Raw genomic sequence first — 14,693 nt, forward strand, 5'->3', positions numbered from 1 at the left:
CACAACAACTACTACTCACAGTACACAGCAATATCCTTTATAAATGTCAGCAAATGATCAGTGTGCAATATAAAAGATTACAATCAGTTCACCAGAATCTTTATGCAGCAGTGGAATCAAGGAATCAATGCACTATAATGAAATCTAAATACAAAGCCACACTGGGGCAGCAGCAACTGCAAACTTGTTTGGATCCTTCAAGTACTCCTTCACTTTCAAATCAGCGTCAGCAACAAGTTCTGAGAATCCAGGTTCTTTAAAACGGACTAGTAACATGCATCTCAGCTTTTTACCCAAATCAAAAACCTCAATAGCTGACAATTTCACAACTGTACCATTGCATGCGGAAGCTTATCTTTCATGTGATTCAAAATCATTCACCATTGATTTCATACTTTCATTAAAAGCCATCATATATGGAATTATCTCAATTCCAATATCTACTCATCAACAGGCAAATTCATAACTTCTTAAACCCAATGACTCAAATCATTCAAATGCTCATCAACATCATTCATATATGACCAAAATTCAATGAAACAATGTGCCCATGTTTTAGTATTCAATTTAACATTATTTTAATCAATGAAAGGCCTGGACTTGTCCTTACTCAATGCGCCCTTGAACTTTTAGCAGTGGTACAAATGATCCCCAATGAATCTCAGCCTCCTAAAATGATGAAGAATTCGGTCTTCCAGGCATCCGGAACTCCTACATAATATATGCCCTTGGATTCAAATAAGAAAATGCTTTCGGCCTGCAAGAATGAATGGCTCTTGCCCTATCAAGAATGAATGGTTCTCGGCCTATTGTAAAACGCTACCATAATTATAAACAGAGTCTTCAAAAAATATTTAACACAAAGGCATCACACTATCAGCAAAAATGTTTAACGCAGAGGCAAGTCGTCTCCAGAGGCAAGTCCTGAGCCAACGGCTTGTTGCAACACTCAACCATGGTATATTGAAGCCCCTGTCTCGGCTTATATTCTGAAGAATTCTTTATAACCCAGGATTCTGTAATAAGGCTGAACACCCAAATAAAAATATAGCAATACGTACAAAAATAATACCGTATAACAGATGTCTCCAAACAGCGCGCATAATAATTTAAGAGTTTCAGTAGCCACAACTCACTACTTTAATAATAATTATGACAGCCATTGCTCAGAGAAAGAGCGTGGCAAATCCAGAAAGGATAGCCATGAAGATGGCTGCATCTGATGAGACACTGTGAGAAGCACCGGACTTGCTGGGGCTCGTACCTGGGGCACTTCCTGAACTGGATGGTGTGGCAGCAGACGTGCTCGATCCGGGAGCCGGAGACGAAGTGGATGTAGCCGGAGAAGACACAGGAGCCGGCGATGGCGAACTGCCGGGAGCAGCTGCAGTGGAGACCTTGATGCTCACCTTCTGGCCGGCGGCACAGTGGCCGGAAACTGCACAGATGTAGTAATGGTGGCCGGTGGTGTTGAGAGTAATGGAGGCCGGGCCTGTCTCGTATTTTTCCAGGGGACTAGTCGTCACGCACTTGTCGTAATCCGCCTTGCTCACTCGATAAACCTTGTGCACATTTGTAGCGAATTTGAACACGAGGATATCACCGAGCTTAAAGGTTGTGGCCTTAACCCAGTCGGTGTACAGAACGACAGAGGCAGAGCAGAACAGTGCTAAAGCATTGGTATTCGATGGGTATGCAAGGCGTTATCACTCAGAGAGCATTAAAGCCGTTAAGGCAGAAGAAATCGGCCTGCGCAGGAGCTAATTCAAAAAGTGAATGAACCTCTCACTGTCTCTGGAATCCTTATCATCTTTGGGCAAATGGCGGAAGTAAGAATGAGAACGATAATCTACTAAAACGCCTGATAGATTTGTTCTATCTCATGTACTCCAAAAATATGCCTCAACTCTGTCCCCTACAGTTCGGAGAGATGGTAATGAAAGGGAACGAGATATCACCTTAAACACAAGCACAAGGATATTTGTAGGAAATTCTCGACTCTAGAATCCAAGTTTTCACGCCAAATCAATTGAAGAATGCAGGTTAATATAATGAAAATGTACCTAGAATCCGAGTTTTCACGCGGAAAACACTGAAGAATGCAGGTTTTGCGCAGATATATGCATCAAACCGTGCGATTGCCACTCCACACGTATATCGATACCATCTGATATACATATGCCCAGAAGACTTTCTACACCCAGCCAATTTGCTGCATCTGAACCGGAATCACTAGATCAATCGGCGCTTGAGCAGTTACAAGTTTTTTTTTTTCTTTCGCAGGCTCTGCAATATCATAGACTTCCTCTACAATTGGCTTTGATTTGACCAAAACTTGAGCAATTGCGAGCTTATTTCTTCTGAGACTCTGCAATGTTATGTACTCCCTCCACCAAACTGACAAAACTGCAAAGCATAGAGATGAGAAATAGTACCGCAATGCTATTCTGACGGCACACAACACCAGTGTCCGCAGCCTAAATAGCGGATGGGTGCACCACACAAGTAATCCAGACAAGACACTGGTAGGGATTATAAAAAATTAACTGTAATAATGTTGAATAGCTTCCCATCGCAATTTTATTCAAGAGAATACTGAGCTTTAAAGGGCATTTAATACAGAGGGCCCCGGGGTAAATTTAATCTTCATAACCAGATGATATCGCGTGCAGGAAACGATTCAACGGTAGAATAAAATGCACATAAAATGAGTGCTGATGACTAACCATAGCAGTGAAGACTGTTACCCTAAATTGCAGGTATGATAGAGTTTTTGCATGCAAATTACCTCGTCGGCGGTGAATATCTGAACAATTCAGGCATGGTTGCAGTAACGTAAGATCTCGAAGGTCATGGCAATCAGGAAAATCGTGAAGGTTGATCGAACCAAATCCTCTTTTAGTGAAACGCCTAATCCATTTGCAGCCATAGAATTGGTTTCACCTACTGCTACTCCGCAAGTGGTAGATGACAGACGGAGAGGGAGGAGAGCGAGAACAGGCCGCAGAACAATCAATGACTCTTAACTGATACGCAGAGACCCAATGACACGTAGGACAGAGGCATTATGGCAAACGTTCAGGCAGAGGCGCCAGTGAAACGTTCAGGCAGAGGTGTCAGGCAAATGTTCAACATTTACTTAAAAACGCATATGTCAGAGTGCGCAGTCTAGACAAAACGCACAGTCTTGGCAAAAAAACACATATATGTGCATGAATTTCGATTAGGCACAACAGAGAGATAATCTAAGGAATCGACAGAGTGAAAGCATCAAATTTCTGACTGTCAGTGAATTAATGGAGTGTTATGGACAGTGAACAGAAATGTCATAACTGATATGCACATAGAGGCCACAAAACAAATGGCTCAAATATGAGCAGGGCCAGAATTCACCTGCTCTGATACCATGTTAAACACACATGGAAAACATAGAATAGAAAAGATAAATCAGTGAGTTCATTTTTTATTAACATCAGATATACATTTATAGTACAATATGTGACTCTTGGGTTTCAGATCCCAAGGTCTCTTGGACTCCTTTTTTCCATTCGACTTCCACACTAACCCACTTAGGATTAGGTGTCCAACAGGAACCAGGAAACTTTCTAGCACATGCATCAAGAAACAACTGAAAGAATGCTTCTGCATAATTCCTACGCTGAGAGGCTCTAGCTACCTATCATGATATGGGAAATTTTCTGACTAAAGCCAATATGTCAGCTGGGTCTATGCAGTTCTGGAGTTGAAGCTCACTCATGGGTTGCTTTGTGCAATTCCTGAGAGTAGGGTTGGCTGCCCCCTAGAACTGCACAATTTGCCAAGGCAGGGTGAGAACCAGATCAACCAAGTCATGGGGGGTAAGCTTGTGGTTAGAGAGAAAATAAAGTAGGAGAACGCAAGCTACAAAGTGAAATATAAAATCAAATGAAAACACAAGTACCTAACCAGTGTAAGACAAGTTACTAATATTTTAGGAGGGAGGCTCCAAAACGAAGCGAAGGAAAAATCTTGGAGGGTGGTTGTAGCCACTACAACATTTGCAACGCACTGGTAGAACTATAGCTTTCTATATGGACCTTGTCTCGTGTAAACAGTGTATAACTCCTCTGGAAGTATTGTTCGATTATTTGATCGTCATGGCTTCCTCACTAACTTGAGTTAAAGATATGGTCCCTGCCATTCTCTTGATGGGACAACACATGTACCGAGCTAATTCAACTGAGTTTTTCTTATTGGGGATGGGGGTTATATTGATGCACAAGTAATATAAACTGTTAGAGTTTTAGTTTCATCTCTAGTGTTTCTCTGTTGCCAGTAGGCCTAGACAGTGCCCCGGTGGAATCATTTTAGGAACACAAGCATCGCTTTGCTGCAAGCGAGCCTAGAAAATATCCCAATGGATTTTCTTGATTCACCTCTTTGTGCATGAATCCTTTCTCTTCTTTTGCCTTATTTTATGTTTTCATTTTCATTTTTAAGTTTTTAGAGAACCATGCATAGGCACTTATTTATTTTCGTGAGGTGGAAGAGGGATCCCGACTTATTGGGAGCGGAAGAGTTTATCCCTTCAAAGAAGTATGTTATATATACCTATGACATACTTGTTAAGGTTTCCCCCCTCACCTTACTCTACTTGACTGAGTTGTCAAGGGTTAACTGAACATAGAAGAACCGATTCGAGTAGGCGGTACTAGTTAAAAATGCAAGCGTTTTGTTTTCACCAAGAGTCACACTAAGAAGAGTGTATTTTCCATCTGGGTATCATTCACTGAAGAATGAAATCTCTTCATAAGGAAAGGGGATAATAGATAAATGTTGGAAATACTTGGGGGGGGTGAATCAGTATTCCATTCCAATTATTCTTTTTACCAATTAGATTCTTCACAAATATAATTAGAAAGAAATGAATAATAATAGCTTTATTTAGAACAAGGGAGGACTCAAATCCTCTTTTCAAGTAATTGAGTACAATAATAATTTGAGGGCACCAACCATGCAATTTTATAGGCACCAACCTGTTTCCAAGCACCAACTTGGACTCTGATGAGGCTCCAACCTATAGGTCTTCAACCCTATATTTTCCAAGGCACTAACCTTGTGTTTAGGGGCACCAACCCCAACGACACCAATCCTTCTATCTTCTTTGGTAAAGAAAAATAATAGTACTTACTTGAATGTCCTTGACAATTTCTTCACTGTTCAATTAATTTACTTCATTGTGTTGTCCTTGGCTTGCACCATCATCTTTCAATTCGCTGTACTTTGAGGCTAAATTCAAACAACTCCACCATAGACTTCACCCTTGAAACTGTTCCAGTCTTAGTTTATAGTCCAACTATGTCACAGAAATCAACCCACTGCATGCTACTATCCAAGCCACTATCTGCTTCTATCCAAGGTGCTGTCTCATTCTCAATCCACTGCAACTATCTGATATTTTCTATTTTTAGGCTTAGTCCTTGTCACAGTGCTTTTATCAAACTGTTCCATTTTGTCCTAGGTATATTGTCATTAGTATGAGTCCAACTGTGGTAATGAAACTACCCAAAACAGTTGTTGATGCATAAGCAAAAGGAGTATTGAATAACATTGCTCAGATGTGAGGTGTAAGGCAACAGTTTCGAGGTAAGACAATGCCACTAATCCAAGAAGCACTGTAGTCAATCCACGTATTTTTTAATGAGACAGTCAATCCATGAAATCCAAGACAGGTAGTCCAAGAAAGCCCTATAACGAGGCAGCAAGATAGGCAGTCTGAGAGGCAACAAGACAAGTAGTCTGAGAAACCCTATAATGAGGCAGTCAAAACAAAAGCTTCTGCAATGATATAGTTAAACTGAGAACCTATGTAATCAAACAGTTAATCGAGGTGTTCTTTCATCAATCTGGTTATCACTGTGCACAAGATCTGAGGCACAGAAGTCTAAGGTTCCTTTAGTCTTTTTTCTTGGATGTTAGCTAATTGTGAACAAAATTAATCCTACTCTGTATTTCCACCGAATGCTTGATGGTGAAAAGTGATGTCCGAGCACTCATATATATAATGATTTCAGTGCTAATGAGAAAAGACATGACTCCTATAGGTAGGCCGACATGAGAGACTAAGTACAGGTCGGCTCCATAACTGAATAATTACATTTTATCTTAAAAAAATTATTTCTCTCTAACCACCAGGAGTTTGGAGGTGTGTGAGGGCTCGTTGGAAAGGGGAAACAATCCTCTTTCAGATGGTCTATGGTTCCATTCGAGAGGATGCCTTCATGGTGTCTAGGTTTAATTTCTTTGTTGAATGGGCATGATTTTTTTGCGCAAACAACTATCATCATAGTGTGTCATCATCATGACTCCAAGTTCCTCATCATAATATTCCTCATCATGGTGTGCCATCTAAGTTTTCCATGTGATCATGGTGGAATTCATGTCATCAACCATGCATCATCCTTGGTGACTTCCAACCATGACATCATATGTCATCAAATCAATGTCCATCAAGAGAGTTATATTTCATCAATGACAATTATTGACCAACAGTCTCCCCTTTGTCATTGATGGAAATATCTGAACATCCTCTCCCCCTTTGACATCAATGGCAAATGGGGTGGCCAAGTACTCCCCCTATCAAATTGATTTCTTTGTCATGCTGCTCCCCCTGACATGTTGCCCTACTCTTGTGAAGATGATTATTTAATGTGATGCAAGAGCAATAACCCCCATCTTTTGGCGAAGGTGTTCAAATGCTTCTTGTGGAAGAGGCTTTGTGAAGATATCTGCAATTTTTTCTTTTGTATTGATGTACTCCAAATTGATGTTTTGTTCAACAACTTATTCATGGAGAAAGTGATATTTGATTGGAATATTTTTAGTCTTTGAGTGCATCATCGGATTCTTTGAGAGACTGATGGAACTAGTGTTGTCACAATAGATGGTGATTAGTTGTTTAATTTCTACGTTGACATCCATAAAATATTCCTTCATCCATAGTATCTATGTACAACAATTTGCAACAGCTATATATTCGACTTCAGCTGTGGAAAGAGATATAGATGATTGTTTTTGTTGAGCCAAGATACTAGACAATCTCCCATGAAGAATGCATTTCCGCTGGTACTTTTTTGATCGTCCATGCTTCTAGCCCAATTAGCATCGGTGTAAGATGTCACTGTAAGAGTTTTTCTTTTGGGATACCAAAGACCAAAGTCAGGAGTTCCTTTCAAGTATCTGAGAATTCTTTTCATGGCCAAAAAATGGGATTGCTTAGGAGCTGATTGAAATCTTCCCACCATTCCTACTACTTTCATAATGTCGGGTCTTGTAACAATTAAGTATAGGAGAGCTCGAATTATTGACCTGTAAATAGTTGCATATACTAAGGGGGATTTATCATCTTTTCTCAATTTGCAGTCTCTGGCCATCAATGTTCTCATAGGTTCACATTCTTCCATCCCATATCTTTTAAGCATGTCTTTAAGATAATTTTCTTGATATATGAACATGCTTGCTGTGGTTTGAGATACTTGTAGTCCAAGGAAGTTAGATAACTCACCAATCATCAATATTTCCAACTCTTTTGACATATTTTGAGCAAACTCATGGCTCTTCTCATCATTATTGCTAGTAAAAATTAGATCATCAACATATACAAGAGTGACTAGTATTTTATCCTTGTCCATAATCATGTAGAGATTACTTCCTAACAACCCCCTTTTGAAGCCTTGTTGTTGTAGATAGTGATCTAATCTTGCGTACCAAGCTCTAGGAGCTTGTTTCAACCCATATAATTCCTTTTTCAACTTACCTACAAATTCTTTTCCTTTTGCTAGATCAAACTCTTATGGTTGCTCCATGTAGACTTCTTTCTTGAGTTCCCCATTTAGAAATGCTAATTTTACGTCCATTTGATAGAATTTGAATCCTTTTGAGCAAGAAAATGCCAAAAACATCCTTATAGCTTCCATACGAGATACTAGCGCAAAGGTTACTTCAAAATAAATTCCTTCAATTTGTGAATAACCTTTACAAACAAGCCTCACCTTATTTCTAATGATTTGTCCATCTTCATTCATTTTGTTTTTGATTACCCACTTGGTTCCAATTATATTTTTATCTTTTGGATGAGGTACCAACTCCCATGTCTCATTCTTCTCGATTTGAGACATTTCTTCTTCCATGACTTTCACCCAATGAGGATCCTTATTTGTTTGAGTAAAAGTCTCAGTTCTATCATAGATAAGAGTGCAACATCATATTTCCTTGGTGTACTTGTCATCCTTCTTTGGGTTTGTATTCCCTCATCTACATTGCCAATAATATGCTTTTCCGAATGATGTTTTTGGAGGAATTTCACTTTTGAAGGAGTTTGAGATGGTTCTTTTTTATTTTCTTGATCTTTTTCCTCTTTTGCTGACTCTTCTTCTTCAAATTCTTCAAGGATAGGATCTTCTTCATGGACTTCAATTTCTTTTTCTGGAAGAGCTTTGTCAATTTTTACATCAATTCTTTCTACTACTTTTCGTAGTCAATTATTGTAGCATTTGTAAGCTTTGCTTCTTGTAGAATATCCAAGGAGTATTCCTTCATCGACTCGAGAATCAAATTTTCCTGGTGAGTCATCATTGATCTTCATAAAACATTTTCTTCCAAAGATTCTAAAGTACTTTACCAAAGAATGTCTCCCTTTCCATAGTTCATATGGTGTCTTGTTATTATTTGGTCTTAGTTGTGTTTGATTCAAGGTAAAAAATTTGTCCCGAATGTTTGTCTCTAAAACTTGGGCTGAAAATCAATTACTAGTAGAATTGTTCTTGCCATTTCTTGTACAGTTTGGTTTCTTCTTATACTACTCCATTTTGTTTGGGAGTTATAGCAATAGATATCTCTCTCTTGATTCCATCTACTTTACAAAATTCATCAAATTATTTTGAAGTAAATTCTACTCCTCTATATGTTTTAAGGCATTTAATCTTTGATTCTTTCTCATATTGTACTAGATATTCAAAAATTTTGAAACATTCAAAAGATTTGGATTTGAATTTTATGAAGTATACCCACATAATTCTAGTATAGTCATAAAAAAATAAAGAAAAATACCTTTTGCCTTGTAGAGATGGAGTTATGGTTTGTCCACATAAATATGCATGTATGATCTCCAAAGATTTTGATGTAGATAATTCCTTAGTCTTGAAACTAATTCTTTTTTTTTTCCATGTTGACATGGTCCACAGACAACTTAATCCGTCTTGATGATTTTTGGAATGTCCCTTACTACATTTGTTTTGATGATATTGATCAAGTTATCAAAGCTTATATGTCCCAATCGTTTGTGCCATAGCCAACTTTCATCTACTCGACTTACATAAAATTTATCTTCTTGAATTTTGTGTGAAATGTATACACTATCTGGTGTTCTTATTCCTTTAGATATAAGTTCACTCGAGGAGGAGCTCCTTATCTTAGAATATTTTGCACTAAATAAAAGCTTGTGTCCTTGATCACAAAGTTAGATCACACTCAAAAGATTGTGTTTGATTCCTTCCACCAACAATGAATTTTGGGCTTTTCCTTTTCCATTGATGGGAGCAACAGTTCCTTTTCCAACTATCTTGGAAGATCCACTTCCAAAATAAACATTTCCATCTTTATTGATTAAGAAGATAAATTTCTTTCGGTCACCTAACAAGTGTCTTGAACATCCACTGTCTACGAACCATTGATTTTCATCACTATGAGCACATAGGGCTAGCGACATTTATCAATAGCAGGTTCATCCTTTTGTAGATCTTCCTTTTTGAATGGACAATTTTGTTCATCATGACCATAATCATTACATAATGAGAAACTTGGATCATACTTAGCCAAAGGATCAAAAGAGTTGTAAGTCTTGATTTGTCCTTGTTCTTTGAGGCCAAGTGGCTTGCTTTGTTGATTCTTATTTCTTGAAGCATTGTCCTTATGAGCCTTGCAATGCTTGGCTTGATGACCAAAGTTTTTACAATAAAAACAATAACCAAGAAAGATTGTTTGGTACCTGTTAGAATAGCCTTGACTTGAGGTAGTATTCTTCCTTGGAGTTGTCCTTCATTGCTTGGATTGATAAAGGTGAAATTTGGTTCTTGGTGAGATGAAATCTCTTCTTTTGGATGACTAGAAAGAATGTCAACATAGCTTCTTTGGCTTTCCTTATTCACATTATCCTTTGTACTTGATGATTCTACTTTGAATCCAATCCGAGATTTTTCATATTGAGGTATTTGAGAATTAAGTATGTTATCAAGTGTTTGAGAGATTTTGCAACTCGTTTGAACTTGATCCAATTCTTTTCTTAGCGAAATTTTTTTAGTTTCATGTGTTTTGCAGATATCTTCTTTCTCTTTTAGTTTATTGTTCAAGAAATATTCCCTCGTTTTTGCTTCCTCCTTTTCTACTTTGAGAGAAATAATCTTCTTTCGTAATTTCTCATTTTCTTCAATGGCACTCATTAGTAACTCATCCACATTTCCTTCACCTTCTTGTTCAGAGTCATCATCATTTGTAAATTCCATGAATAATACTTCTCTTCTTCTAGCATAGTCATTTTCCTCATCTAACTCATCATCATTTCTTTTGTGAAAAGTGATATTTTCAGTTGATTTCTTCTTGGTGATCATGAATTCAACTTCATCAGAATCATTTTTTGGAGAACAATTTCTTCTTTTTAAAACCTTTATTTTTGAACATCCCCTTTTTATATTCCTCTTTATCATCACTATCATATTTATGAGGACATTTTGTAGTATAGTGACCTATCCTTCCACCTTTAAAACAAATGAGAGGATACTTACCTTTTAGATTGGATCCTTTTCTTAGCTTTCATATAAACTGTGCAAGTCTAGATTCAATATCAAAGTCATCATTGCTGGTATTCCAATTCTTCCCCTTATTTTTTTATTTTGAAGCTTTGAATGTTGCTTCCTTGGAATTTGGGATCCCTTTTCTCATTTCATAAGCAATGAGAACTCCATGAAGTTAATCCATTTTTAAAGTATCCAAATCCTTTATTTCTTCTATGGCACTTACCTTGGAGTCAAACTATCTGGAAGAGATCTCAAGACATTTTGAAAAATTGTGTTTTCTTCAATATTTGCTTCTAAGCTTTTAAGTGAGTTGATGACTTCAACTACTTAGAGAAAGAATGATGCAATGTCTTCTTCATCATCCATTTTAAGACTCTCAAATTTCCTTCTATGAGTTTGGATATTTTCCTTCTTAAATTTGGAGTCCCCATCATATAAAGCAATGAGCTTGTCCCACATTTGTTTTGCAGAATAACATCCCATGAATTTTGTGAATTCAGAGTTAGTAATTCCACTAGTTATGGAATTTAATTATTTTGCATTTGCAATGTAATTTTTCCTTCCATCTTGATCAGTCGAAAGAGTGTGCAGAGCTTTGTAATCATCTAAACAAATTTCCATACTTCAGGTCCAAGAGACATTAAATAGTAGGACATCCTCTTCTTACAAAAACCAAAGTTTGTACTATCAAACGAGGGAATCTTTCCTGTCATTTCTTGATTCTTCATTGCGACCTATGAATCCTTCTTCTAGCTGTTAGGATGATAATGAAGAACTTGGATTTGATACCAATTGTTGGAAATACTGAGGGAGGGTGAACCAGTATTCCTTTCCAATTGTTATTTTTACCAGTTAGATTCTTCACAAATATAATCAGAAAGAAATGAATAATAATAGCTTTATTTAGAACAAGGGAGGACTTAAATCCTTTTTTCAAATAATTGAGTACAATAATAATTTGAGGGCACCAACCCTACAATTGTCTAGGCACCAAACTGTTGCGAAGCACCAACTTGGACTTTAAGGAGGCTCCGACCTCTAAGGCTTTGACCCTGTCTTTTCCAAGGCACCAACCTTATGTTTAGGGGCACCAAATCCAAGGAAAACAATCCTTTTATATTCTTTGATAGAGAACAAGAATAGTACTTACTTGAATTTCCTTGAAAAATTCTTCATTGTTCAATTACTCTGCTTCATTGTGTAGTCCTTGGTTTTCACCTTCACTGTTCAATTCACTATACTTTGAGGTTAACTTCAAACAACTCCACGATAGAATTCACCCTTGAAATTGCTGTAGTATTAGTTTATAGTCCATTTATGTCACATAAATCAACCCACTGCACGCTACTATCCAATTCATTGTCTGATTCTATCCAAGGCGGTGTCTCATTCTCAATCACTGCCATTGTCTGGTATTTTTTATTTTTAGGCTCGGTCCTTGTCACAATGATTTTATCAAACTATTCCATGCTATCTGAGGTATCTTTTCCTGAGTCCAAGTCAAAATTTGGTAATGAAACTAACCAAAATAGTTGTTGATGCATAAGCAAAATGAGTACTGAAGAATGCCGCTAAGATCAGAGGTGTAAGGCTACAATTTTTAGGTAAGACACTTCCACCAATCCGAGAAGCACTGTAGTCAATCTGCATATTTTTTAATGAGACAACCAATCCATGAAATCCAAGATATATAGTTTGAGAAAACCCATGTAATGAGGCAACAAGACAGGTAGTCTGAGAGGTGTTAGCTACCTATACCAATAGGTTTCATATTTCATGATTGACAAGGAAAGGTCCAAATATGCTCTGCTTTGATGATGCAAAGATCACATATTTCCAAGAGAATACAATCTGTGCTTATAGCTTGATGTGGACTCAATTTTGATGGATGGTCCAACAGCCTAATCTAGATCATGCCATGTTTTAAATTTCCAGTTGTAGAATAGAGAAGGAAGTCTGTCCAAACTGTTTAATCTTGGCAGACAAGTAGCTCAGGTAGAGAAAGTAAGGCTCCCAACTGCTTAATCTGGGACCTTGAAAGAAATAAGGGTAGAATTAGATAGAAAAACAAAAGAAAAAAGCCAAAGAAAAGAAAAGGCAAATAAGGGTCTGCAAGCCTAAGTGCACCCTCCAAGAAGAAAACAAAAAATGCTAGGCAAGTAGATGGGTAGGCAGATGGGGTTGCAGAAGTGTCATTCCTTACAGTTGAAGGTGTGCTAACCTATTTCACAAAGCAAAATCAATGGATTGAGAAGTTCTTTTTCTCCATCAGGTTGCAGCAAGCAAAGAAGCATGTCTAACTTCCCAAATTTTCCCCTTTTTTCATTCATAACTAACATCCCCTCATCAGTTGAGATTCATGGAAGAATTGATGGTTTTATGGTGGTTCTTAGTCCTATTAGAAGCCACATTTCTTGTCTAAAACTCTTTTCATTTTGATCTACTCCCTAAGTTAAGTTATTTTCAAATAAACTTAGTGATATTTCCCTTCATCCACCCTTTTTCATCCATATTAACCCTAACTCTATTATATAATTCCCCTATGTTACCCTTTCCCTAGTATTATAACACCATGGTGTATAAACCCCAAACATTGTATAAATATCCCTCCCCTTGGCATTATAGCCATATGTTCTCTGTCAGGGATCAAAATGACATCTGGTCACTTTGATAAACCTAAGCCAAACCCCCTCCCATCTTCTGAATCCATTTGGCCCATTAAAACCTTCATTTGCTAAGAAAACCTTGGAAAAAACCCTTTTTACCTATGACCCGCTTCATTTGCAAATAACACACCAAAAACCCACTTTTTGCACTTATCCAAAGTATCGGCGCATATTATTTTATTTTCAAAATACATTGAAAAAACATTACAAACCACCGCATCCCAGAGGTGTCCGCCGAGCACAAATCCCGAAAGAAGTATTATTTTAATCCCCGCCCCCCTTCCGTATTGACCGATCACTTCACTGACCCGTCAACCGTCCGATCGAGTGCTTTAGATCGGATGGCCATTATACATATCGGGTTGGGCCCGACGTCCGACATTTAGTACCCGAGAAACTGTCAGAGGGTGACGTCAGGCCTCTGCCACGCGTCGCCCTCACAATTTCTCGGGTTGCCCTCTGACAAAACCATCGCCGTATGGTAGGCGGTCCGAGAAAACCATTACCGCTTTTTCGTTTACCACCAGTTTTGTCATGCCCTCGTCATGCCCTCATCATCACCGCGTCATCACCACGTCACTGCCACCCCGCCGCCGCATCAGCTCCTTCGTCCGCCCCCGCGCTGATATGTCCGCCACCTCACTATCCCCGTGGACCAATCATAGCTCGCCACATCACCCGATGACGTCATGCTGACGTCATCCGACCTTGACCCCACCTGATGACGTCATGCTGACGTCATCCAGAAAAACGCGCCAATATGCCAAAAATCCATATTTTGGCCAATTTTCGCGTTTTTTCATACTTTTGCCAATTAGCTGTTGCTTTCTCTGCATGGTTTTTCCACGTCCAAACTTGCACCACCTTGCTGAAATTGATTTGGAGACCTCCGGCGCGCCATTTCTACATAGATTCGTGACCGTTGCTCGCTGTTTACCAGGTATTTACCCTTGGAAATCCTTCATACGCCTAATTTGTCTGTGAATTCCCTCAAAAAGCTTAAAAGACACCGAAACTTATAAATTGTCGGTGAAATTCCTGTGTCTAGCCCCCATTCGCAACTGCGAGGTCGAAAAGCACCAGCTGAGCCTTGTTTGCCCACATTTTCATAATAAACTGTACTCTGTTCGCGCAATCGCGAACCAGTCACTCAAACTGTACATACCTGCTAAAAGAGACAGATTGATACCAGACATTG

At 38.4% G+C, this 14,693-nt stretch overlaps 1 protein-coding gene across 1 annotated transcript in view; it reads right to left on the reverse strand.

The window, feature by feature from the left end:
• Window positions 1-1,083: 1,083 nt before the first annotated feature.
• LOC149251454 (uncharacterized) overlaps window positions 1,084-14,693 on the reverse strand; it is a 37,518-nt gene continuing 23,908 nt past the window's right edge. Inside the window, exons 2-3 of the mRNA XM_089453892.1 lie at window positions 2,064-2,167; window positions 1,084-1,669 (exon numbers count right to left, since the gene is read on the reverse strand). Of these exons, the coding sequence (XP_089310018.1) occupies window positions 1,167-1,669; window positions 2,064-2,167 (607 nt within the window). The 3' untranslated portion in view covers window positions 1,084-1,166. The remainder of the gene's footprint in view (window positions 1,670-2,063; window positions 2,168-14,693) is intronic.

This window comes from Pinus tabuliformis, chromosome 7, assembly GCF_031772625.1.
Source record: "Pinus tabuliformis cultivar Carrire ecotype Pingquan chromosome 7, CPIR1, whole genome shotgun sequence".
Classification (NCBI taxonomy): domain Eukaryota; kingdom Viridiplantae; phylum Streptophyta; class Pinopsida; order Pinales; family Pinaceae; genus Pinus; species Pinus tabuliformis.